The sequence below is a fragment of the Somniosus microcephalus genome, chromosome 6 (genome assembly GCF_052327205.1).
Source record: "Somniosus microcephalus isolate GS21.2 chromosome 6, FLI_Smic_1.0, whole genome shotgun sequence".
NCBI classification, from domain to species: Eukaryota; Metazoa; Chordata; class Chondrichthyes; order Squaliformes; family Somniosidae; genus Somniosus; species Somniosus microcephalus.
In genome coordinates, this window is record NC_140992.1 from 188,161,223 (window position 1) to 188,184,119 (window position 22,897).

The 22,897-nt window shown below is 45.9% G+C and overlaps 1 protein-coding gene across 1 annotated transcript; it reads left to right on the forward strand.

The window, feature by feature from the left end:
* Positions 1-378: 378 nt before the first annotated feature.
* On the forward strand, positions 379-22,630 carry LOC147116249 (tyrosine-protein phosphatase non-receptor type substrate 1-like). The gene is made up of 7 exons (XM_085989504.1): positions 379-430; positions 627-947; positions 1,566-1,877; positions 7,980-8,093; positions 9,547-9,590; positions 22,148-22,249; positions 22,457-22,630. The coding sequence occupies exons 1-7, from the start codon at positions 385-387 to the stop codon at positions 22,628-22,630; spliced, it is 1,113 nt and encodes a 370-aa protein (XP_085845630.1). The 5' UTR covers positions 379-384.
* Positions 22,631-22,897: the final 267 nt, after the last annotated feature.

A 22,897-nucleotide genomic window follows, 5' to 3' on the forward strand; every position in this document is an offset into this window, starting at 1 on the left:
GCGTACAGCCTGAGGGAAGTGCAAGAATATTTGCCTCACGAGATTCACTACAAGGAATGTGCACATTCGACATCTTAATCTGGGAGAAACCAACATTGCCTCAGTGATCGGTGGTAAATTCTCTATTTGGAGTTCGGATATTATTTTTCCTAAGCTTTTGCTGACCGTGGCATAGCTGATTCCAATGGCTGCCTAAGAGCAGAACGGTCATCACATTTCACTTCACAAACGAAACCTATTTTTAACCCACAGACAGAGGATGTGAGACGTCATTACGAAGCATTTCGGTTTAAATAACCAGCAAACCCTTCTTTCAGTGGCAAACACACGGCCAGTGCAGTCAGTGATCATTTGAATCTTTTGCTCGGAAGATTGTCGACTGTGATGTTTATTTTCCTGTTCCTTTCTCTCGCGGGGATCATTTACACAGGTACCTGTTTATTCTCAAATCGAACTGTCTTAATAAAACACATACCTGAAGTAGTTACCACACAAATTGAATGAAATATAATTAGTCGGCCTCTATTCTTCTAACGCTTTTTTCATTTCCATGTAGAAATGCATTTTAAAGTATCTGGTTCCGCATAGAATACAATTAACCAAACTTTGAGTATATTTTCTAACAGCTGCTGCGCGCACTTCGATCAGCGTGTCTCAAACGCCCAGAAAAGTAATGATATTAAGGGGGACAAACACCACCTTCCAGTGCGAAATCACCCCGTCTGATGACAATTCAGGTTTAGAAGTGCAGTGGTGGAAACAGGGTGAGAAAGAATATCTGCAAAGAGGAGCCGATGACAGAAAACGATTTACTCTGAAAGATAAAGCAGTCGGTGTGTTTGAGTTACTGAACGTGACTATCCGGGACTCTGGAATCTATCACTGCGCAGTGATCTGTCAGGGAAGAATTATTGGAAATGGAACAGGATCACATCTAACTGTGACCGGTAAGTGACCGGAGTCAGCGGGAACGTCCAAATGTATGAAATGTAACAAGGATCATGTTTTGTCAATGTTTTATTGCGCCGTCTTTGACATTATAAAACAATTATATTAATACATTTACAGTGAAACTCTGCACGGAACCACTAATCATACGGCATAATAGGACGCCTCTTTTGCTGAGTTGTGTAAAATCCAGCAATATCAAACAGGTGAACAAGGGGTATGGGGAGAAAGCAGGGACCGGGTACTGAATTTGAATGATCAGCCTTGATCGCATTGAATGGCTCGAGGGGCCGAATGGCCTACTCCTGCTCCTATCTTCTATGTTTCTATGTTTCTATGTGAAGTAACATGTTACTCGATTCATCTCAAAAGGTAATTTTTACATCAGACTTCTGAAGATGTAAGTTGCGGAACAAATGCGAAATATATTGATGACTGGCTGAAAATATTTTCTATTAATGCGCCGCTCCCATCATAAACACGGCTCTCTTGGGGTGACAGACAGACAGACCCAGAGTTAGAAACAAACAGAGAGCGACCGAGGATAACATTGTTCTTCCATATCTTATGTTTAATATTCCCCAGTAACCTGATTTTCCCCATTCTCTGTTCCGCAGCTGCCCCAACTCCATTGAAGATTTCCCCCGGGACACCCGAGTGCAATTCAGCTGCGTTTTGGACTCTTGTGTGTGAAACGGCTGAGTTTTACCCGGGCGAATTAATCCTGGTTTGGTATAAAAATGGCGTCGAAACCGCAACTGGGATAAATGGCACTAAACTGCAGAACACTGAGGGACTGTTTGAAGTTTCCAGCCCTTTTGAAGAGACGCAGCCTGTGCCGAAAGGGACTGTTTACATCTGTTTGGTATCTCATGCCTCCCTCCGGACTCCCGCCATTGCCATCCACACTGTTACCAATTGCGACCCAGGTACGATGGCAACAGGCCAAGAAGTGAGGTCAGCTAATGTTATATTCTGAAAGGAAATTTCATACAGTCTGTTCATATCGGTAAAAGAAACTCCCGGGAATTATCAAAGCAAAGAGAAAATCAATGTTTCAATGTAAAATATTATTGTCCGAGACCCGTTGTCAAACCGAAACCTCATCAGCTTCCAATTTTTAAAACAAATACGTGCAGGCGGTTTATCTCTTCTATCCAATTATTTTACCTATCATGCTTATTACTAAACAATCAAGGCCTAGAAATTCAGTTGCGTTCGCCAGCCGTTAACGCCATAAGAGGGGTAGATTTCCAGCGCTAGGCACTTAGCGCCCGGGCACAGGTCGATCTGCGCCTACGCCCAACTTCAGTTGACATTCAGCGCCGGCGCAAAGTGTTTGCGCCCGCTCAGCTGCGCGCGCAGCTTCTGACGTCATTTCGTCGTGCAACGCTGTTTGTGCGCCCCGAACCGGAAATTCAGTGGCGCCCGCCCAGTGTGGGCGTGGCGCTGTTAAGAACTGAGAAGTGGAACGCAGCAGAGGCCCTGTGGGCCTCGGGGAGCGCTAATTAAAGGGCACTTACACTGAACTATAAAGGCCAGGCATTTTGCTGCAATGACTTCAGTGCTTTGGATTTCTGTCCAGAGACCAAGGAACAGACCTTACTGATTTGGGACAACATAGGAGAGGTATTTTTGGCTTCTGGCCAGAGCTTGGAAATTTGACTCTTGTGATTTCACTGTTTGCAAGTTTATTATGGGGGCTGCATGGGGTTCCAACCCTCAGTTCCAGCATTATGTGCGAAGGGCTCGCAGAGGCTGTGTGAGAGGGGCAGCCATGCCTAGACGCAGAGGGGCCATCAGGCGTCGGCAACGTAGGCCTTACCCACACAGGGAATACCAGCAGCAGGTGTCCTATCTCACCATGACTGCCGCGCATTGTGTTAAGAGGCTGCGCGTCAGAAGGGAGGTGGTTGCAGAGATCTGCCAGCTGCTTCACAGAGATCTGCGTCCACAGCTGATGTGCAGGACCTCTCTGTCGGTGGAAGTGAAGGTCACGGTGGCTCTGAACTTTTATGCAAGCGGCTCCTTCCAAGCCGCTGCTGGGGACATAGCGAACATCTCCCAGTTCGCCGTGCATCGCTGCATCCGGCAGGTCACCGATGCCCTTTTTGCAAGGAGACACCAATTCATCTCCTTCCCCATGACCCTAGAGAGGCAGGAGCAGCGTGCAGTCGGATTTGCCAGGATCGCCGACTTCCCCATGGTGCAGGGCGCCATTGACTGCACGCATGTGGCTATGCGGGCACCTATCGACAATGCCGAGGATTACCGCAACTGGAAGGGCTACCATTCCCTCAATGTACAGCTGGTGTGTGACCACAGGCAGTGCATCCTAGCTGTCAATGCCCGCTTTCCAGGAAGCAGCCACGATGCATTTATCCTGCGCCAGACTACTGTGGCTGACATGTTCGAGGCACAGCCTCCACCAAGGGGATGGCTTATTGGGGACAAGGGCTACCCTTTGTGTACATGGCTCATGACCCCACTCCGCGCGCCCAGGACCCCTGCGGAGGAGGCATACAATGAAAGCCATCAAGCCACAAGGAACATCATAGAGCAAACGATTGGCGTCCTCAAGCAACGGTTCCGCTGCCTGGATCGTTCCGGCGGATCTCTACAGTATTCGCCGGATAGAGTCTCCCAGTTCGTCGTCGTTTGCTGCATGCTGCACAAGCTGGCTATCCGCAGGACTCAGGCATTGCCACCTCACGTTGGACCACCACCTCAGGAGGACGAGCAGGAGGACCATGAGGAGGAGGAGGAGTACCAGCCCAGGAGGGAGCCACAAGGTCCAAGGGCCGTCCGCCGGCGGCTTATTGAATGGCACTTCTAGGCCCCCTGTCAGGGAATGGCTTGTGGCAATGAACGCACCTGAATGCAGCCGCTCCGCAAGCCCTCAGCCGGTTAACGCAACAACCAGTTGAAACATGACACCTGGACAAGCCGAATAAATAAAAAGCTTTATTTAACAAACTCAGGGCCCTTCCCACATGAAACAGAGAAACAGACAAGACCCCCAAAAAACAGTCAAAAACATCTCTCACTCCCACAACCTGGGGAGGAATAACAAAACTTGTCAATAACATTTGCCTTCATCCTCGGCCTTCCCAAAATAAGCCCCCCCCCCCAGAACACAAACAGCCCCATGTAAAAAAAACAGTTGGCAACACACTCTACTTGGTGTGCCGAGAGGGCGAGTCCTTGTGCAGGCTTCTCCGGCCCCTGCCCGACCTGTTGCTCCACCTCAACCTGGGCCCTGTGGGTGTGGCAAGGCTGGGGGAAGGCTCCTGAGGGGCACACTGCGTGATGGCAGATGCCCTTGGGGGTCGGCCTAGAAGAGGTCCGGCCCTGGAGGGGCCGGCTGCTGACTGCTGCAGCTGCGGCTGGGCAGCATCAGTCTCTGCATCAGCTCGTCGCACCTTCGCTGGGGGAGTGGCAGTGGCGGCTGCAGCAATGGGGCCAAGCTGGCTGATGCCAGGCGCTCGCTGGTCGCCAGAGACACTGGCATTCGGCCGGGCTGGCACTGCAGCAAGCGCAGCAATCTGGTGGAGGCCAGACCGCTGTGCTGCAGCAGGGCGGTGGGTGCCCTGGCGATGCTTCCGTGACACCGCGAGTGTGGCAGAAGTGAGTGCCCGAACTGCCCTGGTCTGTGCCCGCATCAGATCAGCCAGTGTCTGGACGGCACCACTCATGAACTCGCGACTCACGTCCTGTGCTGCCGCGAGTTGGTCAACACCCCTGGCCTGTGCTGCCGCGAGTTGGTCGACACCCCTGGCCTGTGAGTCCCCGAAAGCGGCCACACTATGAGCCAGGGACTCAATGGCCTGAGGCATCTGTCCCATAACCCCCATGAACTCGTTGTGGCGCCGCTCCGAGGCCGCGGACATTTCATCAAGGAGGCGCACCTCCTGGGCGAGGACCGTCTCCAGACTGGAGGGCGGACTCTCCCTCTGGGGAGAAGGCCGCCGAGCTGCCCGACCCTTCCCGCGTGCCTGGACGCCACTGGGCCCAGCAACTACCCTCCCCTGCAACACTTCCCCCCTCTGGGGAGAAGGCAGCCGTGCTGCCCGACCCTTCCCGCGTGCCTGGACGCCACTGGGCCCAGGAGCTACATCCCCCTGCAACACTTCCCCCCTCTGGGGAGAAGGCAGCCATGCTGCACGACCCTTCCCGCGTGTCTGGACGCCACTGGGCCCAGCAACTACCCTCCCCTGCAACACTTCCCCCCTCTGGGGAGAAGGCAGCCGTGCTGCCCGACCCTTCCCGCGTGCCTGGACGCCACTGGGCCCAGGAGCTACATCCCCCTGCAACACTTCCCCCTGGCTCTCCTCCAGGCAAGACATCTCCCCTCCATTGCCATCCCCTGGCGCGGATGAGGGTTTCCCCGATGTGCCGCCTTCCTCTTGGTCCTCGTCGTCGTCCTCTTCCGAGGGACTGGCACTCTCAGCTTCATGGACCTCCTGCTCACCAGCTGAAAGCAGGAAGGCACAAGAGTAGCTTTAGAGTGAGGACAGGGCATCAGCGAGGGAGGCATGAGTGGTGGCATTATGCGCATTGGTCAGACAGTGGCAAAGGATGTAGATCTGAAGCACAAGGGGAACGAGAGAGGTCCAAACGGTCATGTCCTTACCATTGGGGCCCAGCACAGGGTTGGCATCACCAATAGCAATGGGGCCAACCACCCGGCCATGCATGAGTTGAGCCACATGCTCCTCCAGCTCACTGAGCTCCTGGAACTGGGCACGGCCTCCCCCGGTGACATTCCGGCTCTTCATATTCTGGGCCAGCTTGGCCTGCAAGAGAAAGGACGGCCTCTAAGTACAGTGTGGTGCCCTGTTGTTGTGTGCACTGCCTCCCATGGTGGAATAGCTTGGCCAGTGTGTAAAGTGCAGAAAGTGCTATTGATGATCATGCCAGTGCCATCGCTGCGGGAGGAGGGATGGCCATTAGGCCTTTGAGGTCCCTTTGCCCATAATGTGAGTTGCACATGCAAGGATGAGGAGGACACTGGAAAGGCTACTCACCTTGACCAACCGAGTGAGGTCGTTGTACTTCTTGCGGCATTGGTCACCAGTCCTGGGGACATCGCTGGTGGCTGACACCCTGTGGGCGATTTCCCTCCAGGCTCTCCTGAACTGCCTCCTGGGAGCCTTCTTGCCACTGTCCGGGCACAAGATCTCTCTTCTCTTTTCCAAACCCTTAAGCAGCACCCACAAAGCAGGCTCTGAGAAGTGCTGCGCTCGTTCACGGGCCTTCTGCATGGCTTCAGACGCTATTTGGGTCCACCAGCAGTGTTGAGGCCTAGCTGCAGGGCTCCACTATCCAGGGCGTGGCAGCAGACAAAGTCGACCCTTCCCCCTTTAAGAGCTGGCCGGCGTCAGGGTGTCTGCTGTCAATCAAAACATGACCGCACCTGCGCTACGCCCGGCCTCGGCATTATCAGTCCGCACCGCCGGCTTAGCGCCTAAAGATAGGAGTGCAACGCCAGTTTCAGTGCTCGCCCAAACTCCTTGGCCAAATCCACTGAATTTCGGCGAAGTGGCCTACACTTTCCGGCGGGCGCTAACTTTAGCGACCGCCCGACTTTAGCGCCCCAAAAGTGGCGCGACTGAATTTCTAGGCCCAAAGGTTTACTTTTGTTAAACTGAATTCATTTTTCCCATTATTTGGTTCCTTCCATGAGTTGCGAGAGTAGAAGCGGCTGTACGTTCTCCTGGTCTCGAGCGTCTCTGAATCTGGCCTCTTATGGGCGATGCAATGTGAGGGCTTTTACAACATCAATTGTTCCCAAACATCTGTTCATTTCCTGTGTTCCCAGGTCTCACCTTTCATTCCCGAAATAGCCGTCTACCCGTCGCCCCCCCCCACCCCCGCACACACTGTGCTAGATAAGCCGAGTAATCAAGAACACACACACTAAAATTCCTTTCTGTTCCCAAATCCCAGTACTCTCACACACCTGATTAATCCGAGGTCTTACCTCCTCCCATTGTGCTCAAGCGTACTTTCTCCTCTAACTTTCATGGTCAAGATTCCATTGGTATCTCCTGGCCACAGCTCTGCCGACCACTCTTTCAACCACACACATATTCTGTCAAACATTATCTTCTGTCAGATTCGTTTAATAGATGTATAGCAATTAGAAACAAGTGTTTATCATTTCTATCCGATTATATTTCCTCACCTGCTTATTATTAATACTTATTCAATTTATTTTGTTTCAATTTTAAGATCGTTTTACTCTTTACCATAGCCTGCTGTCCTTATACCAAGACTGTTACCAGGAGCTGCAGTCATGCTGTTTCCACTCGGGCTTCTTCCAATCCAGTTCTTGACCTTCATCCACCTATCGGTTAATTCTTCTGTAGAGATATGAAATTAACCCCTGGCCAGCTTTACCCCTCACCTGTCCGTGTCACAACGAGTTTAATTGGAATCTGTCTCATAAATCGCATTTAAAGTGTGCCCGCAACCTGCAGACAGTACAGCCGGTTCGATACGTCATATTGTGAACAACTCTTTGCCGTGAAGGGCAATAATCAATTAACCATTGCCTCTACTGACATTCTTACTTTAATAAACAAAGGTCAGGTAATTGAAAGGGGATTCTTAACCGATTGCTGCAATCCAGAATTTTGTGCCGGCAACGAAGAAACTCTTGTGACGCATTTGCCTACAATTTCCGCAAACTATATGTTAATAAATAAGAAAGGTCAAGAACAAGAACACGTCTTTTGGTCATGGGAAATTGATCTCTCTCGTATTCTAACTCTCCTACAAGAGTGTTGTGAGATCCCTAAACCGGTAGTGCATTGCGCCGGTTAATCACGAATGTCTCATCCATCCGACGACGAAGTTATTTTAAAGATGATATCTAAAAGAAATAACACTTTGTATTTAATCTTCCTTATTGCCGTTCTATACCGCAGAGTTACTGAAATAAACATCATAGTTTAACCAATAAACTATCTTGAGGCCTATTCTTATCCAACGCCCGCCATAAATTAATATCCCTATTAATCTTACAGGTAGTGGTGAAAATTCACTTTATATCTGGGCTTCTGGGTGTGCGGTGGGTGGATTGGCGTTTCTAGTGCTAATGATTTTCATTGGGACGCGGTGCCGACTGCAGAAGAATGAAGGTAAGATCAACTATAAGCCCTTCATTTTATTAGAAATCCTGCGGGTTAGTGACAGTCTCCGGGTAACATTGGGGAAGCAGAACTCGATTATGACTGAAAGATGCAAACAATGTTTCAGGGAGCGCGGATTGTTCCAAATACATTTTAAAACGCTGAATTGCTCAAAGAATCGTAATAAAAATGGAAATAATTACTTGGATGTTTGCAACAGAAATGCACCTTTGCAGCATAATAAATGACATGTACCCTGAAACACAATTCTGGGCTATTTGCTTTCCAACGCATTCTGTTATGGATGCGCAACTAGTTTGGGTGAAAGAGTGTGAGGCTCCAGCCGGGAAATGGTTGTACACATAAGAACATAATGGCCCAGAACTTCGGGTCCCCATGGGTGAGTATGCGTTGGGTACTCACGCGTAGGCCCAACGAAAGTGCCGGTTTCGTGCATGCACTGCGCATGCGGGGGAATGCAGTACTTCCGTTCCCTTAAAGGAAGGGGTTCACAGGTCGAACACGTGCGCCGCAGAGGCAGCGTGTATGCCTGGAACTTGCATTTTTTCCCAGGTTTTTCCGGGAGGGTAAGTCTCCAGCAGCTATGCTTATAAAAAGCATTTGCAAGGCCTGCTTTTAGCACGGTAAGTGGTGAATTAAGTAAAACAAAAACACAGGTTTATTATTTTTAAATACTTTAAAGCAAGGTAAGCTTATTTTTAGCCCTGTTAGAAACTGTAATTAATTTTTTCAAAAAATAAAAAAAATTGTTTAAAATAGTTATTTTATGTAATTTAAAGTTATTTTAAAAATTGTTTTGCTTTTAAATTTTTTTTTTGAATTTTAGTTATGCTTTGGGGCTGTATTGTATTCATAGGTTTGCCTGTCAAACCTATGAATACAGATTCCCTGCTACTTTTGCGTCTCCATGGCCCACGTGATCCCAGGGGACGCTTCAAACTAACTGCGCCCCTGGGATACACAAGCACTGCACACCGGCAGTTGGAGCAGGCCCAGGATCGGAATCCCACGCGGGCCCACAGCACAATGGCTGGCACGCTAGGTAATTGCAGGTCGGAGGCTTGCACCCGTGGGAAGACTCTGACCTGAATTTCTGGGCCAATGAATAGGAGCAAGAGTAGGCCGTACTGCCCTTGAGCCTGCTCCGCCATACGATGTGATCATGACTGATCCTTTACCTCAACAGCACTTTCTCGCCCTATCCCCATATCGCCTGATGCCCTTAATGCCCACAAAGATTCTCTTAGTTTCCGAGAAATATCCAAAAAAGCCCCATTGCAGATTGCTACTAGGGTTGGGATTTCAAACACTGTCAGCACAATTCGGAATTTGAAATCATGTTCGGCTTTGTCTGAGTCTAGAAATGTTTTTGCAATCACTTACATGCAAACTGAGTAAATGTTGCAATCTTTCAATATCATTAAAATCCATTCGTTTCCAGGTAAAGTAGAATGTGTAAGGGGACCGAGCCGCCGTCAAGAGCTGGTACGTTCATTCATCCATCCCGGTAGACGGTTGAAATGTCAAGAAAGATTGCTATAATGGAAAGATTATATCAGAGTCACGTCAGAACAGTTTAAGACTACTGACTAAAAGTATTTGTCCGGTCTTAGTGAGTCATTCAAATCATGGTTAGAAATTTACTTGGCACCCGGTGCGTTTCTCAAAACATTGTTAAATGGCAGAGAAGAAACTGGCTGTTTCGTTGAAAAAGTATCTGTGTAATAACTGTTTATAGAATCATAAGAAAATAAGAAATGGGGGCGGGAGTAGGCCATTCGGCCCCCCGAGCCTGCTCCACCCTTGAAAAGGATTATGGCTAATCTTCTACCTCCAATCCACGTTCCCGCATGTCCCTATTTCCCTTGGTTCCCTCAGTTTTCAAAAGTCTATCTATCTCCGTCTTCAATATTCTCACCGACTGAGCATTCACAGCCCTCTGGGATGTAGAATTCCAAAGATTCACAACACGTTGATTGAAGATATTTCTCCTCATCTCAGCCCTAAATTACCGACCCCTTATTCTGAGACTGTGAATCCTAGCTGTAGACTCCCCAGCCGGGGGAAACAGCCTTGCAGCATCTATCCTGCAAAGCCACTTCAAAATTTTAGACACTTCAATCAGATCACCTCTCATTCTTGTAAAATGTAGGGAATAAAGGTCTAGTCTACTCAATCTCTCCTCATAGGACATTCCCCCCATCCCATGAATTAGCCTGTTGAACCTTTGTTACAATCCCTCTAAGGCAAGTATATCCTTCCTCAGATAAGGAGACCCAAACTGCACACATTACTCCAGGTGTGGTCTCACCAAGACCATACATTACTACAGTAAGACTTCTTTCGTCTTATACACCAATCCTTTCGTAATTAAGGATAACATACCATTTCCTTTCCTAATTGCTTGCTATACCTGCATGTTGACTTTCTATGATTCGTGTAGAAGGAGACCCTGTTCCCTCCGAATACCAACATTTTCCAATCTCACACCATTTAAAAAATATTCTGCTTTTCTATTTTTCCTACCAAAATGGATAACTTCACATTTCTCCACGTTATATTCCATCTGCCATGTACTTGGCCACTCACTTAACCCCCCTATATCGCATTGCAGCCTCTCTGCGTCCTCTTCACAACATACCTTCCCACATAGTTTTGCATCATAAGTAAACTTGAATAACTTACATCTAGGTCATTGATATAGATTGAAAATAGCTGAGGGCCAAACTGAAAATCCCTGAGATACCCCACTAGTTATAGCCTGCTCCCGAAAATGACCCGTTTATTCTTAGTCTCTGTTTTCTGTCCATTAACCAATCCTCAATCCACGCTAATATATTACCGGCTATCCCATGAACCCTAATTTTGTGTAATAACCACTTGTGTGGCACTTTATCGAATGTTTTTTGGAAATTTAAATAGACTACATTCACTGCTTTGCCGTTTTCTACTGTAAGAGTTGGATCACAGCTCACACACAGAGTACCCAAAGGGTCTTAGGAGTTGTAAAGCATTTTATTAAGGAGTGGCAGTTTAAGTTAAGTATAAGAACATAAGAAGTAGGAGCAGGAGTAGGCCATACGGCCCCTCGGGCCTGCTCCGCCATTCAATAGGATCATGGCTGATCTGAATCTAGACTCACGTCCACTTCCCTGCCCTCTTCCCGTAACCCCTAATTCCATTATCTGCTAGGAAACTGTCTATCTCCATTTTAAATTTATTTAATGTTGCAGCTTCCGCAGCTCTCTGGGGTAGCAAATTCCATAGATTTACTACCCTCTGAGTGAAGAAGTTTCTCCTCATCTCGGTTTTGAAAGGGCAGCCCCTTATTCTTAGATTATGCCCCCTAGTTCTAGTCTCACCCATCAGTGGAAACATCCTCACCACATCCACCCGATCAAGCCCCCTCACAATCTTATATGTTTCGATAAGTTCGCCTCTCATTCTTCTGAACTCCAATGAGTAGAGTCCCAAACTACTCAACCTTTCCTCATACGTCAACCCACTCATCTCCGGCATCAACCAAGTGAACCTTCTCTGAACCGCCTCGAGAGCAAGTATATCTTTTCTTAAATTTGGAAACCAAAACTGCACGCAGTATTCCAGGTGTGGCCGCACCAATACCCTATTTTTATACTCTATCCCCCTTGCAATAAAAGTCAAGATTCCATTGGCCTTCCTGATCACCTGCTGCACCTGCATACTAAGTTTTTGTGTTTCATGCACCAGGACCCCAGATCACTTTGTACTGTAGCACTTTGCAGTTTCTCTCCATTTAGATAATAACTTTCTCTTTGATTTTTTCTGCCAAAGTGCATAACCTCACACTTTCCAACATTATATTGCATCTGCCAAATCTCTGCCCACTCACTTAGCCTGTCTATGTCCTTTTGCAGTTGTTTTATGTGCTCCTCACTCATTGCTTTCCCTCCCATCTTTGTATCGTCGGCAAACTTGGATATGTTGCACTCGGTCCCTTCCTCCAAATCGTTAATATAGATTGTAAAGAGTTGGGGTCCCAGCACTGACCCCTGCGGAACAGCACTAGTTACTGATTGCCAGCCCGAGAATGAACCATTTATCCCAACTCTTTGTTTTCTGTTAGATAGCCAATCTTCCACCCATGCCAGTATATTACCCCCAATCCCGTGATTTCTTATCTTGATCAGTAATCTTTTGTGTGGAACCTTGTCAAATGCCTTTTGGAAGTCCAAATACACTACATCCACTGGTTCCCCTTTATCCACCCTGTACGTTACATCCTCAAAGAATTCGAGCAAATTTGTCAAACATGACTTCCCCTTCATAAAACCATGCTGACTCTGTCCTATTAAATTATGTTTATCCAAATGCTTTGTTACTGTTTCCTTAATAATGGACTCCAACATTTTGCCAACCACAGATGTTAGGCTAACTGGTCTATAGTTTCCACCTTTTTGTCTACTTCCCTTCTTAAATAAGGGTGTTACATTAGCAGTTTTCCAATCTGCCGGGACCTTTCCTGAGTCCAGGGAGTTCTGGAAAATAATCACCAATGCATCCACAATCCCTACCGCCACTTCTCTCAAGACCCTAGGATGTAGGCCATCAGGTCCGGGGGATTTATCCGCCTTAAGTCCCATTATTTTACTGAGTACCATCTCCTTAGTGATTTTAATCGTGTTTAGCTCCTCCCCCCCATTGCTCCCTGTTTGTCCAGTGTTGGGATATTTTTAGTGCCCTCTACTGTAAAGACTGATACAAAATATTTGTTCAGCATCTTTGCCATCTCCATGTTCCCCAGCACTAGTTTCCTGGCCCCATCCTCTAAGGGACCAACATTCACATTAGCCACCCTTTTTCTTTTTATATAGCTGTAGAAACTCTTGCTATCTGTTTTTATATTTTTTGCTAGTTTACTTTCATAATCTATCTTCCCTTTCTTAATTAATCTTTTAGTTATTGTTTGCTGGCTTTTAAATGCTTCCCAATCTTCTATCCTCCCACTAGATTTGGCTACTTTATATGCCCTTGTTTTCAGTCGGATACTAGCCTTTATTACTTTACTAAGCCACGGATGGCTGTCTTTTCTTTTACTCCCCTTTTCCCTCAGTGGAATATATTTATCTTGAACGATGTGAAATATCTCCTTGAATGTAGACCACTGCTCTTGTACCATCTTACACTTTAATCTGTTTTCACAGTCCACTTTAGTCAATTCTACTCTCATACCTTCATAGTCTCCTTTATTTAAGCTCAGTACGCTGGTTTGAGATGCAACTCTCTCATCCTCAAACTGAATTTGGAATTCAACCATATTATGGTCACTCATTCCAAGGAGATCCTTTACTAGGACATTTTTTATTAATCCTGTCTCATTACACAGGACCAGATCTAAGATTGCCTGCCCCCTGGTTGGTTCAGTTACATACTGCTCAAGGAACCCATCCCTAATACACTCTATGAACTCTTCCTCAAGGCTGCCATGCCCAATTTGATTAGTCCAGTCAATATGAAAGTTAAAATTCCCCATGATTATAGCTGTTCCCTTATTACAAGCCCCAACTATTTCCTGATTTATACTCCGACCAACAGAGTTGCAACTGTTAGGAGGCCTATAGACTACTCCCACTAGTGACTTTTTCCCCTTATTATTCCTTATCTCCAACCAAACTATTTCACTCTCCTGATCCTTTGACCCAATATCATTTCTGACTATTGCAGTGATTCCATCCTTGATTAACATAGCAACCCCACCTCCCTTTCCTTCCTGTCTGTCCTTCCTAATTGTCAAATACCCTTGTATGCTTATTCTCAGTCATGATTATCTTGCAGCCATGTTTCTGTAATGGCCACCAGATCATACCCATGTGTAGTTATTTGTACAGTCAACTCATCAATTTTGTTATGAATGCTGCGTACATTCAGATAAAAAACTTTCAAATATGCTTTCTGACAATTTATTCCTGCTTTTACCCCTTTTACTATTTTACCTTTATCATTATACATTCTGTCCCTTCCTGACACGCTCTGGTTTTTAATTCCCCCACTGTTACCTTGCTCTATTGCCTTCTCCGCTGTCATTTTTATTTTTTGCTCTCTTAAAACCTCCCCCCCACTAATTAGTTTAAAGCCCTCTCTACAGCCCTAGTTATTCGATTCGCCAGGACCCTAGTCCCAGCACTGGCCAAGTGAAGTCCGTCCCAACGAAACAGCTCTCTCCTATCCCAGTACTGATGCCAGTGTCCCAGGAATCAAAACCCATTTTTCCCACACCAGTCTTTGAGTCTCTAATTTTATTTACCCTAGCCAAATTTGCACGTGGCTCAGGTAGTAATCCAGAGATTATTACCCTTGTGGTTCTGCTTTTTAATTTGGCCCCTAGCTGCACAAACTCCCTCAGCAGAACCTCCTTCCTTGCCCTATCTATGTCGTTGGTACCAACATGGACCACGACAACACGGAATCCAGATAGACAGAGTAGACATAGGACCACGACAAGCAGCTGGTATCGGTCCTGATCAAACAGATGGCTGGTGTGCATGGACAGCTCTTCCCTTCCCCATCTGTGCTTAAATTTCTTTAGCTATCTCTTTCACTCTCTTTTTAGGGGTGGCTCCAGGGTAGATTATCAAAGATACAGTCAACACCCTTCCTAGCACACAAACACCAGACAGCTAGTCCAGAATCAAGGTCACCACCACGGTGCAGAATGTTATAACATCCACAGGGAACCAAGAAGTAAGCAAATTCTAAGCATCTATCCAATTATTCTAACACCAGTCTGAAGATACTTTTTTGTCTCAAGTTACTTTTTCCAATTCATGATTTCTTACAACTCCCCACCTTGAGAAGGAACTATCCTATTGACTTCTCACAATCATTTTTTGACTAATCTAGCTAGTTCTAAATTATCGGCCCGCTGATAACATTCATGCCCAGGGATGCTGGCTGGCATTATAAGTTACTTCCCACCACTCGTAGTCCGTAAATTTGCTTATTGCTTTCTCAACTTGGGCGTTAGTTAGAAGGGAGACTCAGAAATGCAGAGTAATCCCTTCCTTACAGTCCATTCTTTTGAAGGGGAGGAGCAATCTCCGAATCTTCACACAGTTTCAGTTCACTGTTCCGGTGTTCCAATTCTGCCCCACCTGGCGTATTCTCTGTGTCTTCTAACTTTCCTGATCTTACCCCGCCTGGGGTCTCTTCTACGTTGCTTTGGATCTTCTCTTTCAGTGTGCTCAATTAATCTGTTAGTGCTGGTTAGTCATAAGCATCAGTACACAATTGGCTTGTGCATCAAAGTCTTACTACAGGTGTTACATATATCAAATACATTATTATTGCAAGTTGGAGAACTACCAGAGCGTGTGAAATAATACGAACATAAGGGTGTGCTGATATATTAAGTCCAATATCCCACCAGAACGAATCTTCCCCTTTGCTGTATATTTCAATATCTATTCTCGGAATGTCTTGCTCCAAAGCATAAAAATGCTTTAGGGAGGAGTTCAGTCACATCACAAGCTCACTGAAGCCCTTAAAGAACAGGAGAGTGTCGTACCTGAATTCTGCAGCTCATACTTAAGTGTCTCATTTACTGTCAGTTTCACTTTAACTTAGGTTTTGATACTGAGTAAAACGTGTTGGTTGATGGTTGTGTGTAGGTGTGGTGTGAAGCAGAAACTGGCGCTATTAATTGGACAGGTCCTGTTAGACCCATAAAGCATGGTAGTGGCGGTAGTAGTGACACAGGAGGCATCACCAAAACCACCTCATACTGGATTCGTACTGGCTTGTCCCACGCTCTGTTACCTACAAAACACAATTAATACAGTCACAGTTAAATTCAGCCTTACAATCATTTTAAGCGACACTACAGTTTAACATCGAATCAACAAGCCATGGACTTAAAAGATTCTCCAGATCTCTTTTACCCGTATCCATCTTGTGGATAATTCTTGCTAAATATGATTTCTCCCTAGCCTCAATTGTCCCAATCAAAATTCCGTGTAATTCTCCAATTCAACTTCAATTTCAATCCCTCTAACAGGTACCAGAATGTTTAACTCTATTTTGATTGTTTCATAATTACATACTTTCTCGATGTAGTATGTGTCAGTGCTTTAAAAGTTGTCTCACTCTCCTGAGCCACATTAACTATTTCATGTCATGCTGTTGTCAAGTAACTGGGCATGTCTGAGACCCGTTGTACAGTGCAGATTCACCATGCATTTCCGTATGGTAATTGCTTCATATGAAACACATGCCACACCTACCATCTGATACAAGCCATTCTCGGGCTTTCAGGTGATCTTATCAAAAGATTGTCTAGAGATCTTTGCTCATCTTCCAGCGCATGGTCCCGATGTCTCGGGTAGTGGCCAGACTATCAAATTCAGTTTTCTTAAAAAGTTAGTTATAAGAAGGGACACACATATCTCCAAGAGAAAGCTATCAATTTACTATTCTTAACTATACTTTCCTGACTTTCACTAGAAAGTTAAGAAAGTTCCCATTTGGTAGTGTAATATTCCTGTTTCAATCTTACATCTTAAGTGGCGCATCCCATTAATAATTATTCATATCTCATTCATGAGCCCTGGAGGAACTTTACTGTCCAATACAATATTAAAGATAGAAAACATAGATCAAAGTTGTTTGGTGAACCAATTAAAAAAATCCAGTTGCCAGCGGACATTGTTAACTCCTTTGCAGCTTTTCAGAAGGCGGAGCAAATATTGTCAGACACAGACAATTGTGTCACTTCACGTAAATTTAGAAACCTTTCCCGATCGGAAAAGACAGTTGTGTTTTCACAATTTAATAGGTTAGTTCACTTTAATAATTCCAATTTAATTCAGGTTAATATTTTATTAACTAAACAGGATACAGAACAGATAAAGTGAAACAAATAAAAACACAGTAAGTTACGTAATATTTCTCTTTGTTCTTTCTTCAGATGCCATTTCGGTAAAAATACTGAATACAACTGGAGAAAAATAGTTTTCACACTTAAATTAAACAAATCTAACTGCTTTGGAAAATTCACGATAGCAACCACAACTCCAAGGTTAAATCTTAGACTGAAACTTAATCATTTGTAAAACAAACTTTTTGTTTTTCTCAGTTTTGCCACACCAGCTTAACATAAATTGTAGTTCCAAATTTTATTTTTCAATTCTGGGTGCACAATCTTATATGCATGTACTTCAAACTTTCAAAATCCAAGACAAGAATACAAAGTGTTAAATGGCTTTTAGCACAAATCGGTGGGTGGAGTGTGTTTAGCTAAAACACACATAACAGAACTTTCTTATAAAGACAGACTTTTAGACTCTCCAAACACTCACAGATGCTTTGCAAAAGGACATCAAGATTCACACTGAAAACAAATAAAAAGCAATAGAACAGCAGAAAAGAGACATGATCTTCACTTTCCTCTTTTATTCCATCCTAATTATTTTATCCTTTCTCCCATAAACCAAATTTCAGTTTCTGATGTTTTCTACTGAATCTCATTCTTTACTGCTTACTGCCACTGGGAATCTGGGAGAGTAGGATGGGTGTCTGCTGAACCATCGCGACACACGCCGGGGTGACTGAGTTGAGTTTGTGATAGTCAATAGTCATCCAATAGTCACCCAGTTTTCTAACCGGCCAAACTAGGGAGCTGGACGTCAATGTGCCTTTACAAACAACACCCTGCTTCACCTCCAAGGGAAGGGATCCTTGTATAGTTGTCTGGATTGAATTGTCAAAGTCGAATAAAACTTGGGGCTCGCCCTTTGTAGGATCGGTGTGGGGATCATGAATGGTGGTGGCGGAGGAGCCGATGTTGAATAACATTAATTGTTGACGAGCTCCAGAATCAACAGTTTGGACTACCGGTCTCCCTCCGCCATCATATCGGAGAGGGGAAGTCATCTCTACCTGAGAGGCTTTCAGGAGTCATAGGGAGGTGGATGGCCTGCTGTTTGCTCGGGTTGTTGATGCACCGCGACAACCGGTCGATGGGCAAAGCCCCTAATGCTGCCTCCATCCTTTCTAGTCATCGTTCGAGTGAGTCCGGGCCTGCCTGTCTGGGGGGGTTGTAGCCATTGTTGCATTGACGGGCATAGTGGCCTAGATGGTGGCAGAGAATGCAGTACACTGAAGTACTTTTCTCTGAAGTTGTAGATGGCCCTGACTTTTGGTTAGGCACTGGGCCCTCAACAGCCGTTACTGCAAGCTTGGCAGGTATCCCAGGGATATTGGCACGGCTCTGATCCCAAGCAGTCCTGGCATCGGCGAATACTTGGTCCCACTCGATGTCTTTAGAGACATAAACGCGCAGCGCCTTACGGACCAGTGTTTGGAGGCCATTCAAAAGAGGTTTCTGAAGCGGGGGTAGTTGAAGTAATTCCTTCCACCCCTCCTGGTGCACTGGAAGATGCCATGGAGTTTATGCGCAAAGGCATTCGTGCTTTCGGTAGGGCCCTGTTTGGTGTTAGCTAGGAGCTGGTGAAAATCAATGTTCTCTTCCCCTAGGGTTTGGAATAGTTCTAACTGAATCTCATATATTGTGCTCCCCCACCCCCCGAGACAGGATATCCAGGTCCATTTCTTGTTTTAATCCTGAGGAACATGCATCCAGGGGAACCTGTGTGAGGTCGTCCCCTTCAAGTTCTCGTTGGGTGATTATAAAAATCCTCCACCACTGCCTGACGTCGAGGGGGCTGGTGTCCTTGTCCACTACCCAGGTTAGCCTTTAGTGCCACCACTTCAACCGTGGTAAGGGACGGATGTGTGGTTGTGGAAGTGGTTTCTGCCTCGCTGCTAATGGTGGTCGAAGAAGTTGCCTCGCCTTACAGGTCTCGGTCAGCCTGGTGCTTGGTCTCACATGCTGCCTTAGCTCAGGCGACCACACATACTGGTATCGTCTCCCCTGCCTCGCCATCCTTGTAATGTGGGAGCGGAGCAGAGGGAACAGAGGAAGCAGAGTGAGTAGTGTCCCCAACTAACAACAGAAAATGCTGGAAAAACTCAGCAGGCCAGGCAACATCCGTGGAGAGAAAATAGAGTCAACGTTTGGAGTCAAACCCTTTGCTATCGTACTAGTGCCCCCAACTATGTTGTCCCAGCAGGGGCCAGGATCTTTTGGTTTTGTCTTAGAAACAGCAGCCACTCCTGCCCGTTGTTGGCCAATTTTTGCCTGCAGCTGTTGGATTTTTCTAAGCACGGGCCATTGTCTGCTTCGGGGGTGGCAGTGGTTTGGCGCCAGTTTATTAAACATAACGCTCCACTTGCATCATCTAACTCTTCACCCAATCTGTTGTTTTCTGCCTGTAGTTCAATATTCTGCTCAAGTATTTGAGCTAGTTTATTTTATGTACACTGCATTTTCTTGTGTATCTTTTGTTCCCAGCGCAACTGGTTCCGGAGGGCAGAAAGGTTCTCTCCCCATTCACTTCTTTCTCTCTGCATTTGGATTTCTTAAACTTTTAACTCTTTAGTCTCCCTGTTTGACTTGGCAGCGCAGAAGTGTACCCTGTAATCTAACCTGTCTCGGCCTCTTTATTTTTAGCTTGTTTTTCTGAACATCTTCATAGAGTTTATCAAGGAGGTAGTCTTCGTCCCCGTTACTGTCTCCTAAGATTTTTAGGAGGTCCGCTGCTGTGGACGTGCCGACTTTTTCTGTCAGGCTGTTCTCGATGTTATGTCAACACCATTAAACCTCTGGTTTTAACTTTACCCCACTCTCCCTCTCTCCCTTCTTTCAGGGAGTCTTCTACTTACTCTCAATTGATGATCACGCGTGGTCGACCAAGTCCCTCCGGTCTCCACAACCAGAACCTTCCAACTTCCAACTCTGTGATCCCATTTCTGACACCATTGTAAGATTTCGATCACAGGACACACACTAATTGCTCAAAGGGTCTTACGAGTTGTAAAGCATTTTATTAAGGAGCGGCAGATAAGTTAAGTACAACACGCAATCAACATAGACATAGTAGACATACGACCATGATAAGCGACTGTATCGGTCGCGATCGGACAGGCGGCTGGTGTGGGCAAACAGCTTTTCCCTTCGCTTCACTGTTTGTGATAAAAACTCTTTAAATATTTATTTTACTCCAGTTTTAAGGGCGGGCAAAGGGTAGATTATCGAACATAAAGTGAACAACCTTTTGAGCACACAAACAGCAGACAGCTAGTCTGGAAACCAGGTCACCGGCACGGTGCAGAATGTTATATCAAACACTTTTTTGTGTGTCTTTCTGATGCCTGCTTTGAGCAGCAGTCCAGAGAACTTGCAAAACGACCAATTAACAATTGTCCCATGCACCTGCTGCCTATGTCCTTCTAGGTGGAAGAGGTCGCGGGTTTGGGAGGCGCTGTCGAACAAGCCTTGGCAAGTTGCTGCAGTGCATCTTGTAGATGGTGCACACTGCAGCCACGGTACGCCGCTGGTGGAGGGAGTGAATATTTAAGGTGATGATTATGGTGCCAATCAAGCAGCCTGCTTTGTCCTGCATGGTGTCGAGCTTCTTGAGTCTTGTTGGAGCTGCAATCATCCAGGCAAGTGGAGAGTATTCCGTCACACTCCTTACTTTTGCTTTGTAGATGGTGGAACGGCTTTGGGGTGTCAGGAGGTGAGACACTCGCTGCAGAATACCTACCCTCTGACCTGCTCTTGTTGCCACAGCATTTATGTGGATAGGCCAGTTAAGTTTCTGGTCAATGGTGACCCCCAGGATGTTGATGGTGGGTGATTCAGCGATGGTAACGCCGTTGAATGTCAAGGTGCCATGGTTAGACTCTCGCTTGTTGGAAATTGTCATTGCCTGGCAATTGTGTGGTGTGAATGCTACCAGCCAATTATAAGCCCAAGCCTGGACGTCGTCCAGGCTTGCTGCATGCGGGCATGGACTGCTTCATTTTCTGAGGAGTTGTGAATGGCACTGAACACTGTGCATTCATCAGTGAACATCCCCATTTCTGACCTTATGATGGAGGGATGGTCATTGATGAAGCAGCTGAAGATGGTTGGGCATATGACAGTGCCCAGAGGAACTCCTGCAGTAATGTCCTGTGGCTGAGATGATTGAACCCAACCACCACAATCATCTTCCTTTGTGCTAGGTATGACTCCAGCCAGTGGAGAGTATCCCCCCCCCACCCCCGATTCCCATTGACGTCAGTTTTACTAGGGCACCTTGATGCCACACTCGGTCAAATGCTGCCTTGATGTCAAGGGCATTAACTTTCACCTCACCTCGGGAATTCAGCTCCTTTGTCCATGTTTGCACCAAGGCTGTAATGAGGTCTCGAGCTGAGTGGCCCTGGCGGAACCCAAACTGAGCATCAGTGAGTAGGTTATTGGTGAGTAAGTGCCGCTTGATAGCTTTGTCGATGACAACATCCATCACTTTCACAAGTACGATTTATTTACTAATACTAAATAGTTGAGGTCCTTATTCTAACTAGACCCTTGGATCCCCAATTTTTTGTTTTGTTCCGTAAAGACTGATACAAAATATTTGTTTAATGCCTCTGCTATTCCCTCGCTTTTCCTGATTCACACTGTGCCCGCCACTGCAACTACTCTTACCGCCCGATACACTACTTCCACCAGTGTTTTCTGTCCCTTATTGTTTCATAGCTCCAACAATGTGATTCTACATCTTGATTTTCCGAGCTAAGAACCTTTCTCTCTACTGTCTTTAAAGCACCCTTTATTATCAGGGCTGCCGGCCCTCCTATTCCATTTTGCCAATCTGTTCTAAAAGTCAAGTACCCTGCAATATTTAGTTCTTGGTTTTAAAATAATCCTTCATGTTCTAAAGCTGCCGGTCATTTAAAAATTGCTGTACCAGTTTGTTGCAGGGTGAACATTGACAGGTTTAAATATAAGTTACAGGGCTCACGGTGCCTTAACATTCGCACTTATCTAAATATATATGATCTATAGTTTGTGCACTAGCCTCGGTCAATCCGTTAAATGTATGATCAGCGGTAATTAAACTGGTGAAGGCAATGAACTGGCCACATAAACAACTCTTTCTTTCTGAACCATGCAGGAAGCAGCGGCTGAGACCGTGCATTATGCTGCATTAGATTTAAACCGAGCCCGGAAAACTCCAAGACGTGAAATTGAAGAGGAGAGAACCGTTTACGCTCAGGTAGGATTGAGCAATAGATCGGAGAACATAGATCGCCAGCTTAACATCAACGTTCATGCGATAGTGGGGGGCATATGTTTGCGCTGACTTTGACCGTGTGTTTTATCGAAGACTATTTGTATGACCTTCTAATGCCTGCTTTGAGCAGCAGTCCAGAGAATTTGCAAAACGACCAATTAACAATATTTCCAAATATTGGCTTTACAGACCGAACAAGGGTCAGCCCGTGACAAGCTGACGTACGCAACTATAGCATTGACTGGCTCAGAGAAAACTGGGAAATGCAAAAATTACGAACGAAGCACAGAGTATGCCCAGCTGAAGACCGAAAAACAAAGAGGAGTAACAGAGGCTGTCTACACAGAAGCAAGAATCAATTAGTAATAAATTTTAGCTGCAGAAGTCACTGTTTTGGTGTTTATTGATCGCATGCCGCTGCCATATCAACTCCACGCATATGTCTACCATGTGATCCCATCCCTCCGAGAGGTTACACAATCTAGTGACATATAAGAGAATGCAGTGTATAGTTATTACTTACTGTTCAATTATTTGATGTATATTTCTTGGGCTACTTTTAAGAAAAAAGTAACTTTCCTGGCATACTTTAATTTGTATTATTTACCTGTTTGCAAATATCTACTCTTT